The sequence below is a fragment of the Mercenaria mercenaria genome, chromosome 2, assembly GCF_021730395.1.
Source record: "Mercenaria mercenaria strain notata chromosome 2, MADL_Memer_1, whole genome shotgun sequence".
In the NCBI taxonomy this organism is placed as follows: Eukaryota; Metazoa; Mollusca; class Bivalvia; order Venerida; family Veneridae; genus Mercenaria; species Mercenaria mercenaria.
In genome coordinates this window covers 62,779,055-62,794,334 of record NC_069362.1, presented here as the reverse complement: position 1 = coordinate 62,794,334, position 15,280 = coordinate 62,779,055, and the positions used below count along the sequence as shown (strand labels likewise).

Genomic DNA, 15,280 nt, shown 5'->3' with positions numbered 1-15,280 from the left:
CTTATAATAAAAAAGTTAGAAAAATACCTAAAATATTGAAAATCTAAAAATAGGATTTCTAAAAATAGACTAATTCCTGGAATTTAAGGGGAAGAAACTCAGTACAAAAGTTAAAAAAAGGTTACTTCCCTTTGGCTCTAAGCCAATCAGAATGAGATATAGTGAAAATACATCAAAATTAACCTTAAATTCTAGGTAAAAGGGGACACAATTCAAGGAAAATTGGTGTCAGAGTTATGCACCTTGTGTCACATGATGTGGGTGATGAGGTGGAACATCTATTTTAAGTCCGAATCAAATCCATTCAGTAGTAACTGAGATATAGTGAAAATACATCAAAATTAACCTTAAATTCTAAGTAAAAAGGGGACATAATTCATGAAAAATTGGTGTCAGAGTTATGCGCCTTGTGTCACATGATGTGGGTGATGAGGTGGAACAACTATTTTAAGTCTGAATCAAATCCATTTTGTAATAACTGAGATATAGTGAAAATACACCAAAATCAACCTTAAATTTAAAGTAAAAGGGGACATAATTCATAAGAAATTTATGTCGGAGTTAAGCACCTTATGTCACATGATCTAGGTGATGAGGTGGAACAACTATTTTAAGTTTGAATCAAATCCATTTAGTAATAACTGAGATATAGTGAAAATACAACAAAATTAACCTTAAATTCTAAGTAAAAGGGGACATAATTCATGAAAACTTGGTGTCAGAGTTATGCACCTTGTGTCACATGATGTGGGTGATGAGGTGGAACATCTATTTTAAGTTTGAATCAAATCCATTCAGTGGTAACTGAGATACAGTGAAAATACATCAAAATCAACCTTAAATTCTAAGTAAAAAGGGGCATAATTCATAAAAAATTGGTGTCAGAGTTATGCACCTTGTGTCACATGATGTGGGTGATGAGGTGGAACATCTATTTTAAGTTTCAATCAAATCCATTTAGGAATAACTGAGATATAGTGAAAATACAACAAAATTAACCTTAAATTCTAAGTTAAAGGGGACATAATTCATGAAAACTTGGTGTCAGAGTTATGCACCTTGTGTCACATGATGTGGGTGATAAGGTGGAACATGTATTTTAAGTTTCAATCAAATCTATTTGGTAATAACTGAGATAATAGATTTCGGGACGGGACGGGACGGGACGCGACGTGACAAAACTGACTCCTATATACCCCCCTCAAACATGTTTGGTGGGGGTATAATAAATTTTGTAGAGGTCCATTAGGCAATGCTACATGTGAACTATCTAAGCTCTAGGCCTTCTGGTTTATTTTTAGCAATTTTTTGAAGATTTTCATTTGTAAAATCAAGTGACCCCTGGGTCATGATTTGAACAAAATTGGTAGAGGTCCACTAGGCAATGCTTCACACCAAATATCTAAGCTCTAGGGCTTCTGGTTTTTGAGAAGAAGATTTTTGAAGTGTTTCCTTTCGGTTGCCATGGCAACCAGAGTTCTGCATGGAATTCAATTCTTTGAACAATTTTTGAAGAGCTTCACCAAAGGAACATTCCTGTGAAGTTTGGATGAAATTTGCCTAGCGGTTTATGAGGAGATGTCATTTGAAGTAAAAGTTTACTGACAACGGACGACGGACGGTGAGTGATCCTAATAGCTCACCCTGAGCCTTTGACTCCAGTGAGCTAAAAATCAAGGCCTAGGTCTTGTGGTTTTAGACAAGAAGATTTTTAAAGCTTTTTCCTATATTAGTCTATGTAAAACCTGTGACCCCCAGGGCGGGGCCTCTTTTCACCCCAGGGGCACAATTTGAACAATCTTGATAGAGGACCATAAGATGATGTCACATGCCAAATATCAAGGCTCTATGCCTTGCAGTTTTGGACAAGAAGATTTTTAAAGATTTTCCTTTCGGTTGCCATGGCAACCAGAGTTCTGCATGGAATTCAATTCTTTGAACATTTTGAAAGGGGGCCACCCAAGGATCATTCCTGTGAAGTTGACCTTTGAGCTACAGACCTGGGTCTTGTGCGCGACACGTCGTCTTACTGTTGTACACATTCATGCCAAGTTATTTGAAAATCCATCCATCGATGACAAAGATATGGACCGGACACGCCCATCAATGCACTATCCTTTAATGTCTAAGTGTGACCTTGACCTTTGAGCTACGGACCTGGGTCTTGCGCGCGACACGTCGTCTTACTGTGGTACACATTCATGCCAAGTTATTTGAAAATCCATCCATCGATGACAAAGATATGGACAGGACACGCCCATCAATGCACTATCCTTTAATGTCTCAGTGTGACCTTGACCTTTGAGCTACGGACCTGGGTCTTGCGCGCGACATGCCGTCTTACTGTGGTACACATTCATGCCAAGTTATTTGAAAATCCATCCATCGATGACAAAGATATGGACCGGACACGAAAATTGCGGACAAACTGACAGACCCACAGACTGTTCAAAAACTATATGCCTCCCTTCGGGGGCATAAAAATCTTTAAAGACTTAAAAGACATACGACATCTTATTTTTTCTTAAATCTTTATTGGAGCTCCAAGAAAATGTGTAAGGCAGTCTGTTCCCTTAATTAAGGCTTCAAATCCTGTCCTTTAAATTTGTAAACACCATGCTGCCAGACTTACTTAACCCACATCCAACACCCTAACACTGACCTTGACCTTCCTTGGACCATCTGAAGAAGATCCTCTCTGTTTCTTTGGTGTAAGCATGTTAAAAACTTTCTCCAGACTACCAAACACCGACCCTTTCCTCGTCTTACTCGGGGTTGTGTCCATGTGAGCTTTGTATAACTCGTCATCAACTGAGGTTGCCCTGTTAGAGTGAGTACGCACTTGGCTATAAGTTACACACGAAGAAACAAAAAGACATCTTAGCCTTGACCACTGAGTCACTTTTGAATGAAGTATCTTTTTCTAATCTACAGTTTTTTCTGGCTATATCTGTGCTATGCTAGTAAGCTGTGATGTGATAATGACAATTTTGTTTAAGCAATAGGCGATGAGATTATGGAAGTAAAAATTTACATACCAAAACTGATTTGCTATACATCATTGAAATATAGAATAAAATCATCCTTTTAATACTATTAGCAATCATAACTTATGGACAGAATGAAGATGAAAGCCAATACACATAAATCAAAATGATTGGGCAAATAATTTAACTTTAATCTTTAAATCTGTGTTACTGTGAAGTTGACCTTTAACAAAAGATTAAATGAAATTATCATTCTAGTAACAACAGTAAACTATCCCATATTTACATTACATCTGATTACATCATGTATATTAATAACAATAATTGAAACAATGTCAAAAGAGGATGAAAACAATCTAAGAAAGTGTGTTGATAATGCCAAAATCACAGACAGGAATACAATCTATCTTGTTTTCCTTCTCTTTTTTTGTTGAAACAGTTTTCCAATTAAAACCAACCTGTCTTGAAAACTTAGCTAAATTTTGTATTTTGTGCATACAAAATGTATTTCTAGAAATGAAATGTACAAGCAGCTAAATGATCAATGGCTAGCAAACAAAACACTACTACACACAACACTATAAATCAAGTATGCTGCTGATTTGCCCATTTTTCCTCGATTCAAAGTGTTTATTTATTCTGTTGGATTTAACATCGCACCGACACATGATAGGTAATATGGCGACTTTGCAGCTTTTAATGGTGGACGAAGACCCCAGGTGCCCCTCCGTGCATTATTTCATCACGAGCGGACACCTGGGTAGGACCACCGACCTTCCGTAAGCCAGCTGGATGGCTTCCTCACATGAAGAATTCAGCGCCCCGAGTGAGGCTCAAACCCACATCAATGAGGGGCAAGTGATTTGAAATCAGCGACCATAACCACTCGGCCACGGAGGCCCCCTCACACTTTGGAAGTTGCAATATTACTATTTCACCTATTGCAGGAGTCATGAAAACTAAAGCAATGATACTAAATTGCTGATTAACCAGGCTGTTAAAGCAGACAACATCTGAGCCACGCCAGGTGAAAACCAACATAGTGGCTTTGCGACCAGCATTGATCCGGACCACCCTGCATGGATCCAGCCTGCCCATCCGCGTAGTCTGGTCAGGATCAATGTTATTCCCTAACAGTTTCTCTTATTGCAATTGGCTTTGAAAAAGAACAGCATGGATCCTGACCAGACTGCACGGATACGCAGGCTGGTCTGGATCCATGCTGTTCGCAAAGCCGCTATGTTGGTTTTCTCATGGTGCAGCTCATTTAATGTATACTGTAACTTCTTTTTTACTTAATATACATATTCTCTACTTAAATGAGCACCTGTTCAAGCCATTAGTTAAAGGGGGATACAGGTTGAACATCAAACAAGAGGGTCATTGACCCTAAAGTGCTCACCTGTGTACAAGACTTCAAGTGTGTTTGTATAATGTATTAATGGTGCAAGTACAGAGTTAGCTTTCTTCTATGTTAGCCTATATATAAACATATCACACACATTTTTTTTCTGGTTTTTAAAAATTCTACAAGACTTGGTATTCTTGTCACTTGATTGTCGGTGTCAGTGCTGGTTAAAATTTTTGTTTAGGCCAACCTTTTCTCAAAAACTATATGAGGTAAAACTGTGAAACTTTGCACACTTCTTAATCATCATTAAATGACTATATAGGCCAAAAAATGTAACTCTGATAAATTTTGGCCCTTTTTGTACTTAGAAAATCTGAATTATAACTTTTTTCTTATATATTGTCCAGCAGTTGCAAACAAGCAACCTATAGGCAGTGCTCTTGTTGAACCTAGGGCAATAATTTGAACAATCACTGTACAGTAAAACTCTGATATTACATGTCATACATCAAGGCTCTAGCTATTATGTATTCAGAGGAAGATTTTCAAAGATGCATATATATAGCCTATAGTAAGTACATGTCATACGGGCATGGCAATATTTTGCCTTAAGGCAAAATTTGAAAGAGAGCTACCTAGAGATCATGTGTGTAAAGTTTTATCAAAATCCAAAATTATATTACCTTTTCTTTCTATGTGAATTTTTTTTTCTTAAAATGTATGGCTAAGTCTTAAATGTTACTAATCATTTTTATGTACATGTACTTAAACTTTTTCTCAGTTAAGAATTTGTTTTAGATTTAGTGGTTCCCAATGCCTTATTTAAAAGGACACTTAACACTAGTTATTTCTCAAGCTCTATGCCTCTCTAGTAATTTAATACTGTCAAGGGAAATAATCAGCAGTTGTCTTATTATTAGAGAATGAATTACCTCTCTTAGTTGATTAAAACCAAAAGAGGAAGTAAATTTGAATCGAATTTCCATTAAAAAGTAAAAAGGAAAATAAATTTAAAGTCATCAACATCATATGTCTTTAAAGACAGAAAAATAGACAATTAATAAACTCACATTTTTTACAGGAAATAAATTTTAAGGTGAGTGGATCATTGCTGGCACATCTTCTTAAAAAAAGTAAAGTATATCTATGTATTTACAGCAGATATGCCACACTTGACCATATTAATAAAAACTTTATTCTGTTAAAAAGTCATCATGTCCTTTAAAACCAGTAATAATATATCATATAGCACAAGAAAGTAAAAAGGTACATATTTTATAACAGGGATTCGGAAATTTGCAGGTTTGTCGGTTTTGGTCCGATTTTTGACTTTTCAGACCAATTCGTAAAGTGAAAAAAAAATAAAAAAAAAAAAAATGAAGAAATCGGTCCCGTAAAAATGAAGAAAAGTATAAATTTCGGTCTGATATCTCAATACACGATCACCTGCCAAGCAGGAAAATTGTTGGTCGCACCCTCAGATAATCAATAAACGTGTCAAACTGTCTGATTGTCACTTTCATAATCGGTCCGTAATTAGCATGTGACGCAATCAGCGCTCGCGCAGCACATCCTTAACTGTTTGCAGACAGTTGACTGCAATGTATTAAACATTTTTGACTGGTTTCCAAATGTTTCTGACTGGATCCAAATCATTTCAACGGGGATCCACTTCTTTTATTCAGAATCTGACGGATGGTTTATTTCAAAAGGCTTTGTTTGATCACGGGTAAAAAACAAATGGTCACTGCATTTAATCAAAGACATCACACGGAAAACCGATAAAAATAGTTTCTATAATTACTTGATTTGAAAAATTGCATGATTCATCTGTTGGGGTTCTAGTTGAAACAAGTGCAGAAAATCGTATTTGCAACAGGACTGTACAAAAAGAGAAAAAGGAAAAAATACCAATACATTCAATGTACAGGAGCCATTTGAAATTTGAAAGAGAGCTACCCAGAGATCATGTGTGTAAAGTTTCATCAAAATCCAAAATTATATTACCTTTTCTTTCTATGTGATTTTTTTTTTCTTAAAATGTATGGCTAAGTCTTAAATGTTACTAATCATTTTTATGTACATGTACTTAAACTTTTTCTCAGTTAAGAATTTGTTTTAGATTTAGTGGTTCCCAATGCCTTATTTAAAAGGACACTTAACTCCAGTTATTTCTCAAGCTCTATGCCTCTCTAGTAATTTAATACTGTCAAGGGAAATAATCAGCAGTTGTCTTATTATTAGAGAATGAATTACCTCTCTTAGTTGATTAAAACCAAAAGAGGAAGTAAATTTGAATCGAATTTCCATTAAAAAGTAAAAAAGAAAGTAAATTTAAAGTCATCAACATCATATGTCTTTAAAGACAGAAAAATAGACAATTAATAAACTCACATTTTTTACAGGAAATAAATTTTAAGGTGAGTGGATCATTGCTGGCACATCTTCTTAAAAAAAGTAAAGTATATCTATGTATTTACAGCAGATATGCCACACTTGACCATATTAATAAAAACTTTATTCTGTTAAAAAGTCATCATGTCCTTTAAAACCAGTAATAATATATCATATAGCACAAGAAAGTAAAAAGGTACATATTTTATAACAGGGATTTGGAAATTTGCAGGTTTGTCGGTTTTGGTCCGATTTTTGACTTTTCAGACCAATTCGTAAAGTGAAAAAAAAACAAAAAAAAAAAAACGAAAAAATCGGTCCTGTAAAAATGAAGAAAAGTATAAATTTCGGTCTGATATCTCAATACACGATCACCTGCCAAGCAGGAAAATTGTTGGTTGCACCCTCAGATAATCAATAAACGTGTCAAACTGTCTGATTGTCACTTTCATAATCGGTCCGTAATTAGCATGTGACGCAATCAGCGCTCGCGCAGCACATCCTTAATTGTTTGCAGACAGTCGACTGCAATGTATTAAACATTTTTGACTGGTTTCCAAATGTTTCTGACTGGATCCAAATCATTTCAACGGGGATCCACTTCTTTTATTCAGAATCTGACGGATGGTTTATTTCAAAAGGCTTTGTTTGATCACGGGTTAAAAAACAAATGGTCACTGCATTTAATCAAAGACATCACACGTGTTACAAAGATTACTTACTTAAAAGACTAAAGTTAAAGTATGAAATGATATGAAAAGTATATGAGGAAACATTATAAATGATAAACTGCAGCCATTATTTACAACTACAAATTAACAAAATTCAATGTAAATCAAACGTTATATGATAGTTGGCATCCATATAATATCTAATGCCATACACTAAAACGGACATTGTATGTGTGTGCAATAGACTGTCACACAATTTCATATTACAATAATATATTACAAACATGGCACTAGACTTGCCATATAGATTTATACATAACCATACAATGCAGTAATGGCGTTCCATAATTAACAAAATGTTTGACATAAGTTTTTGAAACAAAGTACTTTATAAATATCATGTTACAAATTTCAGTACAAATTTTACATCTTATATAAATGAAACATTTTAGATTCCTCTTTCGAAATAATTTACAAAAGTCTGAAAAATTTAATAAATCATCCTGACATACCGAAACTAGCTAAAATCATATGCCGAAAAGTAAATGTTACAGAATTCTGTAGAATGAACAAAAATTTACCAAATAAAAATCGTAATGCAAAAATCATACAAAAATCTAACAAATAAATTTCTTACCTCGATCGAGCATAAATTTCTAGCAAGAAAATAATTCAGACATAGATTCGTCTATAAAGTCGTAAGGTGGTGTGCGCAAGGCATATCTAGTCCAGTCTATTTAAAGGATAATGTCCCGCCAAATACTAAATTTCATGGGATTCACGGCTAAGCCGTGAGCTATGACTATTGTCATTTTCACGGGATTCACGATATAGCCGGGAAATCTAACTACTTTGGCGCGAATTTAAATTGACAATTTGAGGCCCATTATAGTGGTTTTGAGGATAAAAACATAAATTACTGAAGTTTATAAAATATCAACTTTCTTATTACTGAACAGAATTTAATGAAATTTACATGGAAATTTAAGTTATGAAATACAGAAAAACATGAGAGGTATTTCATGCGTGAAATCTGACATTTACCTCAATAACTCAAAAATTTACAAAAAGATGATGCAATACCTGCATTTACACTACAGATAAAATAAGGCCCGTATGTCAATTTGTGACAACACGGAAAACCGATAAAAATAATTTCTATAATTACTTGATTTGAAAAATTGCATGATTCATCTGTTGGGGTTCTAGTTGAAACAAGTGCAGAAAATCGTATTTGCAACAGGACTGTACAAAAAGAGAAAAAGGAAAAAATGGACTGGCAAACACGAATGATAAAGAAAACCGGAGTGGCGCTATTTATCAAATCGGTCTTTTAAAAAACGTTTCAAAATGAAATTTAGTTTACATCAGAAGAGAGCAAAATTATAACTTTATAAAATGTAGTTGTGTATTGAAGTACAACGTAAGAAAAATGAAATAGCCGTGGCCAACCAACGTGACCTTTTGGTACTATACATGTGGGAAATTCAATCTCGGCGTTCACAACATAACGTACACATTCGGTCCGCGGCAGAGTATTCTTAAAATACTGAGGCTGTTTAGCAGAGAATATGTGTCATGTAATTCACTTTGACGCATTGTATTTTATATTATTCCGTCAAAGAATGAGGAAACATCACAAAGTATCTGTCGTGTATACGGTACCGAAGTCACGAGCGTTGGCTTTTAGACTAGTTACGTACACGGTGTCAATGCCTCGGCAATTTTATCCCTGCTAGTATTTTTTTTTTTCTCGGAAAAACATCGAAATTTAAACAAAGTAATGATCACACATAACACTGAATAACTGTCTTCATTGTATGGTAACTTGCGGTGACCGGTTACTCAGTTTTAATGCATGACATGCTTATTTCTTTACTCTATTATCACTTTTTACAAACTATGAAATATTGGGAATGCGGTGGGTGGGGTAGCGCCAATGTCAGGATTTTCGTTTCGGACCGATTGAGTTATCAAAATTTCCGGAGCCCTGTTTTATAATGCCAAAATTTCTGAGCTACTCTAATATTTTAATAAAAAAATACATTTAAAGAAATAATACAATGATAAAAGCATCAAAATTTTTCTGTCTTACATTTTCAGAATGTCACATAAACCTGATTATTACCGAACTGTATCACTGAAACTGTCAGAGGTGCTCAATGATATTGGTGTCAATGAGGGAATGATTCTGAAGAGGAGGAGGATGTACTTGTTGAAGGAAACTATGTCGACTTGTACAGAGAGACTGATGGGCAGGAACCTTTCCATCTATCATTTTGGTAGCCAGTCTGAAGGGTCTACAACAAAAGGACTCGATTCAGATGCTGATACACTTACGTGCCATAATGAGCGGAATGTGATACAGCACTGGGGGGAGTGGCAACCTGACAGGAAAAGTCTACTGATGATACAGGATGAGACCACATCACCTGGTTACTGTCTACTACAAAGTCTGAGGAATGACAAGCCTCTTCCTATTTGTACTGCTGCACTTGATCATGAACCAGACATATATCATACAGTTATCGGAGACAAATTGCTGCTGAAGAACACACTTTATAGAAATGTTGCTATAGAAGGAAGTGTTATAAATGGTCCTGCTGCATCAATGCAAGGATTACCTGGTTTTTCTGATCAAGATTGTGTTGCAGCACTCCACTGTAACTCATGGCCTGCAGAAGCCCAGCCATGGTTATCAAGACAAGGTATAGGAAGATGGCCTACAGAGGACGTGAAGAGATACTGTGAGAATACAGGATGTTTTGTTGTACCAGTGAGCAGTAAAAATGGCCAGCATGAAAAACTTGAATGGAGAATATCTACTTCCCAGGCTGAAAGATGTCTAATGTTCAATTTAAACATCACACAATTAAGATGTTACATTTTGATGAAGATGATTCTTAAAACTCGGTGTAATGGTGTCCTTTCAAGTTTCATGTGTAAAACAGTTTTATTCCATTGTATACAGAATACACATTCAAATAACTGGGTGCAATCTAACTTACTCCCATGTTTGATGTGCTGCCTTACAGTACTGAAGAACTGTGTAAGACAAGAAAAATGTCCGCATTTTATCATACATGAAAACAACCTTATGTCTGGAAGAATTTTTCCTCTTGACAAAATTATGGATCTTGAAACCCTACAAAATATCATACAAAGTGAGGGCCGTGCACTGCTGAAGATTCGCATTGATGACCTTGGTACAAGACTAATGGTGAAAATGAATATAGATGGAGCTTTTCAGTATCATAAAACTCCAGCCCAAATACATGCCCAAATTTCAGCACAGCTGCTACTTGATGTTGCTGGTACAGTAGGTGCCAGTCACAAGTTCCTTTGTGAAAAAATTAATCATGATAAGGAATATGCGATAGTGCGTGAGACTTTATCAAACATTATGTTAACACTAACTAAAATGTACAGAGAAGTGGGTTTTAGCAGTTTAAAAAAATCTGCACTGAAGCTTTTAGCACTTCCACTTTCATCTTCCCTAGGATCTGTGATAGCATCTCACAACATTAAAACTGCTCACAGTATATCTTCAGAAGCACTGGCCTGGTTTTCAGCTGGTTTGAACTCAGATGTGGCATCTGGTAAACTGAAACTTGCATCAGCATTATACAGTGCAGGAGATATGGAAAGAGCAGAGTTTTTTCTGAGGATTACTAAAGAAAAGTATGATCTGAATACTGTTGAACCTGAATGTGAATGTTACAATCATCCCTTGAATGACCCATGGCAAGGATTCATGCATAAATTTAACAATGGAAATGAAGAACTAATACAACAAAAAACAGCATTTTGTGTCAGATTTCTGCAGTGTGAAATTTGCTGTGTTCCTAAAGAGTTGCAGTATGAAATGTTTAGATCTACACAAGAGGACAAGCTTGAAAGGGATGAATTATCTGACACTTGGATGGACTGCGCTGTGGTAGACTGTCTCCCTTACCTCTACTTCCTACAATACAAGACTTACAGGGCTCTTCAGAGATTGACAGATCAACAATATGCACTTGCAGAACTTGACACTACCATTAAAACAGAATCAAACCTAGGTCACAGGGAAACAGCACTGAACTTACTAGGACAGTGTATGGTACAGGAAAACCGGCATACTGATGCTTTACGCTACTATACGAGGTCTTTGAATATCCGAGCAAGAAACAATGCCGCAAAGTTTCTTATTTGTATACTTCTAAATGAAATCATAAACCATGGTTCATACAGAATATCAGAGACAAAATTCAAGTACTTTTCAAGGACTTTTCAAGGACTATTTACAAATTTTCAAGGACTATTTTCTTTTCAAAACCGTGACCTAATCTGAACAACTTTTAACGAGTTTTTATTGTGTTCATCATGTAATGCAAAAATAAAACAACCATCACTTGTCACACCTTTGAAAATGACTAACTGGATTGTTAGATTGATGTGATTCACTATTTTGCTGATGTTCATCGCTTTTCTTGTGATTTTTTAGCGCACTCCCACTGTTGATATGTAAAGAATTTTGTCATACGACGTCATATACCCTTCGTTCAGTCTGCTTTATAGCGCTTCAGCCACTGTTTATATTCGTCCTTTGTCTCCCACTTACTTGAGCTAACATGCTTATTTTCTTACTCATTTTAAATTCACTGGAAACACTCGCAAACAGCAAAAAATTGCGAGTTATTATTCACCGGAATATTTAAAAGGAAACGGAAATATACAAACGGTGATACAGTAGAAATAGCACTCTACTTGTAAATATTGATAAAATGCGGCCGTAGACCACTACCATAGCATACGGAGAAATCAATAAGTGACTCGATCCGGCAATTTCAAGAATTTATTTTCATTTTGTCCGATTTATTTTAAGCCTTATTCATTTTGCAAAGCAAAGTTACGGACAGAATGTTTTCAAAGAGTGAAAGGTCAAATTCAAGCATTTTTTTTTTTTCAAAATTCAAGTACTTTCCCAGGTTTTTTAAGGATTTTTGTCATTTCCAAGGAGTTTTCAAGGACTACCATCGAATTCAAGGACTTTTCAAGGCCTGTGCGAACCCTGTAAAATGAGCTGAACAGGGTATTCCATGGAACACGCATATCTACATATCTACAAGATACTGTACATTGCTATAAAACACTCTTATGAATTATCTATTATTCATACAAGTACTATTCAGGCAATGTAGAGGACCAATCATGAAGAAAAATTGTATGAACCAGGGCTTTTTCAGGGAGTTTTGGGAAAAAGGCCCCTGGTCATATTGGGAATTTTTAACGCAGTAAATTGTCAAATTTGGGAAAATATACTGACAAATTAGGTGAGTTTTTAATTAATAATATTTGTTTAAATCTTCAGTTTAAAATTTTACTGGTGGAGATGTTTTGGCATACAAATCATACATTTCTTCAGCAAAATCATGTAATTATTTTTTGCCGAGGTTGCAGACGTTATGTTACTAAAAATAGAAACAAGTTGGTTTTTCCAAAATTTTGTTTGATTTACTTGGCAAACAAAATTAATTTGAAAAACAGAAAACTGATTTCAGTTGGGAAATTTTTCATTGGATTGGAAATTCTTTGCTCCAGATTGGGAAAAGAGAGCATATTTGGCATTGGGAATGGGGCCGAATATCGGCCCCGTGAGATAGGGTGAAAAAGCCCTGTGAACCGATGTATGCTATACACAAACAAACACTGTATAATGACAGTGTGCTTGACTATTTGAGACCCTTCCACACGAACAACAGCTTTATCAAAATTTTCTTTATAAATGGAAAATAATTTGTAAATAGGCAAAATAAAATCTAATTCACAAATGTCATTTCACAATGTTGATTACTATTGAAGAGTTTCAAATTATTGCAGTTCTTTTAACATGTTTAAACAAGAGTTATCTAACATGACATTTTCTTACCACGGAAGACATAAATAACATTTCAAACCAATCTCATTAGAAACTGCTAAGGTATATTTATTTACAAAAAACAAAGGGAAGTAATTTGTCATAAATTCATTCAATATGTATCTTCACCGATTGTCAAAGTCCATCTGATGGCAAACATGAAATTTCAGATCAGTATCTTTATCAGTTACAGAGATATATACCCATTTTAATTTGAAATAAAGGGAGGGTAATTTGACATAAAATCAGTCCATAGTTATCTACCCTGATTGTCTCAGTCCAACTGATGACAATAATGAAATTTCAAATGAGTCCTACAAGTACTTACTGACATAAATCCATTTTAGTTAACATCAGGAACGGTAATCAGATATAAACTAACTCTGGATCTGACAGATTCATCATGGAATTCAAGTTTTATTGTTGTTGAAGATATTTTGTTTGTAACAAATCAACGCCTACATGAAGTCTCTAAATGGCTGCAAAAGCCAAAATAGCAGATTTTGGACCTTTAAGGGGCCATAACTCTGGAACCTATGAGACCTGGCCAGTTTTCGAAAGGAACCAAGATATTATGCCAATACAAGTTGTATGCAAGTCTGATTAAAGTTGATTGCAAAATAAGGTCTCTATCGTGTTCACAAGCCAAAAATAACAAATTCTGGCCCTTTAAGGGGCCATAACTCTAACCCATGATGAGGTTTGGCCAGTTTTTGAAATGAACCGAGATGTTATGCCAATACAACTTGTGTGCAAGTTTGATTTCAGATGATTGCAAAATGTGGTCTCTATCGTGTTCTGACACAAGCCAAAAATAGTAAATTTTTGCCATTGAAGGGCCATAACTCTGGAACCCATGATGGGATCTGGCCAGTTTTCAAAAGGAACCGTGATATTATGCCAATACAAGTTGTGTGTAAGTTTGATAAAACTGATTGCAACTGTGGTCTCTATCGTGTTTACAAGAAATTGTGAACAGACGACGGACTGACGAAGGGCGATCACAAAAGCTCACCTTGTCACTACGTGACAGGTGAGCTAACAAAAACCAAACAATTCATTTTCAGCTGGACATACATAACTCAGGCGGGGATATCACACAAAGTATGTGCATTAAAGTCACATTTTTTTTTTCATTTTTTCCCCCGGACCATGCAAATAAAGCTTTCAGCCACTGAATAAACCATTTTTTTTTCTCATATATAACTACATGATCACACAAGGCAATGTAGTTTTTGCTCCTGGTTATTATATTTTTTGTAAAGGGGCTTTCAAAATTTTATAACTTTTACATAAATTTAATAAACTACACTTTTCCTGTATCTCCCTTCTGCATAATATTAATAAGCAGTGCAAAATGCTTTATTTTAAAGCAGTATATAAGTATATAACATGCTATAAAATGATTTTATCTCAGCAGTCCTACATGTGTACAAACACACATAAGTAATGCAAAATCTTACTTCTTTGAAGCACTCAGAGGAGTTTCCTTCTGTAGATTGTTTAGTTGTGAATCGTAAGACCGTGATGGTGACAGTGTACTGTTTAGCATCGAACCATTGTGTGTTTTTCCCGGTGTACATACTGAAACAAAACTAACACTTTTATGTGTATAAATCAAATTTCACGAACTATTTTATATTTTGTTAATTTTAAAGTAACCACTGGTGCAACTGGTATAGTCTTTTTTTATGCTGATGAAATATTGTATTTTATTAGTGAGATATAATCCATATCACTCACAGTAAATGCAGATCTACTTGTACATTGTGTATAAATTTTAAATAAATAATAACCAGTTTGAAGTTGTTCTTCCATTTTCAATTGTATTGTAAATTATTTGCTTAAAACAGGATGAAAATTATAGTCACACTTTGTTCTTAATATTTTTCAATTCAAATTATTTTACTTAATAAGAATTTCATAACGTTAGGCAGCAAAAATATAACAAGAGCTGTCCATAAGACAGCCAAGCTCG

The 15,280-nt window shown here is 35.0% G+C and overlaps 2 protein-coding genes across 4 annotated transcripts in view; one reads left to right on the top strand and one right to left on the bottom strand.

Annotated features, from left to right (window-relative positions):
- Positions 1–15,280, bottom strand: part of LOC123564126 (maternal embryonic leucine zipper kinase-like) — a 51,070-nt gene that overhangs the window by 12,982 nt on the left and 22,808 nt on the right. For 2 of the 3 annotated variants that reach the window (XM_045357467.2, XM_045357468.2), the window contains 2 exons: positions 14,766–14,886; positions 2,663–2,846 (listed from right to left, as the gene is read on the bottom strand). In XM_045357467.2, coding sequence (XP_045213402.1) covers positions 2,663–2,846; positions 14,766–14,886 — 305 coding nt within the window. The remainder of the gene's footprint in view (positions 1–2,662; positions 2,847–14,765; positions 14,887–15,280) is intronic. The other variant, XM_045357470.2, reaches the window with a different exon arrangement.
- LOC123564127 (uncharacterized) lies at positions 6,607–12,162 on the top strand. Its single transcript, XM_045357472.2, has 2 exons — positions 6,607–6,758; positions 9,507–12,162. The coding sequence occupies exon 2, from the start codon at positions 9,508–9,510 to the stop codon at positions 11,734–11,736; it is 2,229 nt and encodes a 742-aa protein (XP_045213407.2). The 5' UTR covers positions 6,607–6,758; position 9,507; the 3' UTR covers positions 11,737–12,162.

Bases quoted from the DNA above. Each gene is read 5' to 3' on its own strand.
- LOC123564127 (XM_045357472.2), top strand. From the start codon at position 9,508: ATGTCACATAAACCTGATTATTACCGAACTGTATCACTGAAACTGTCA.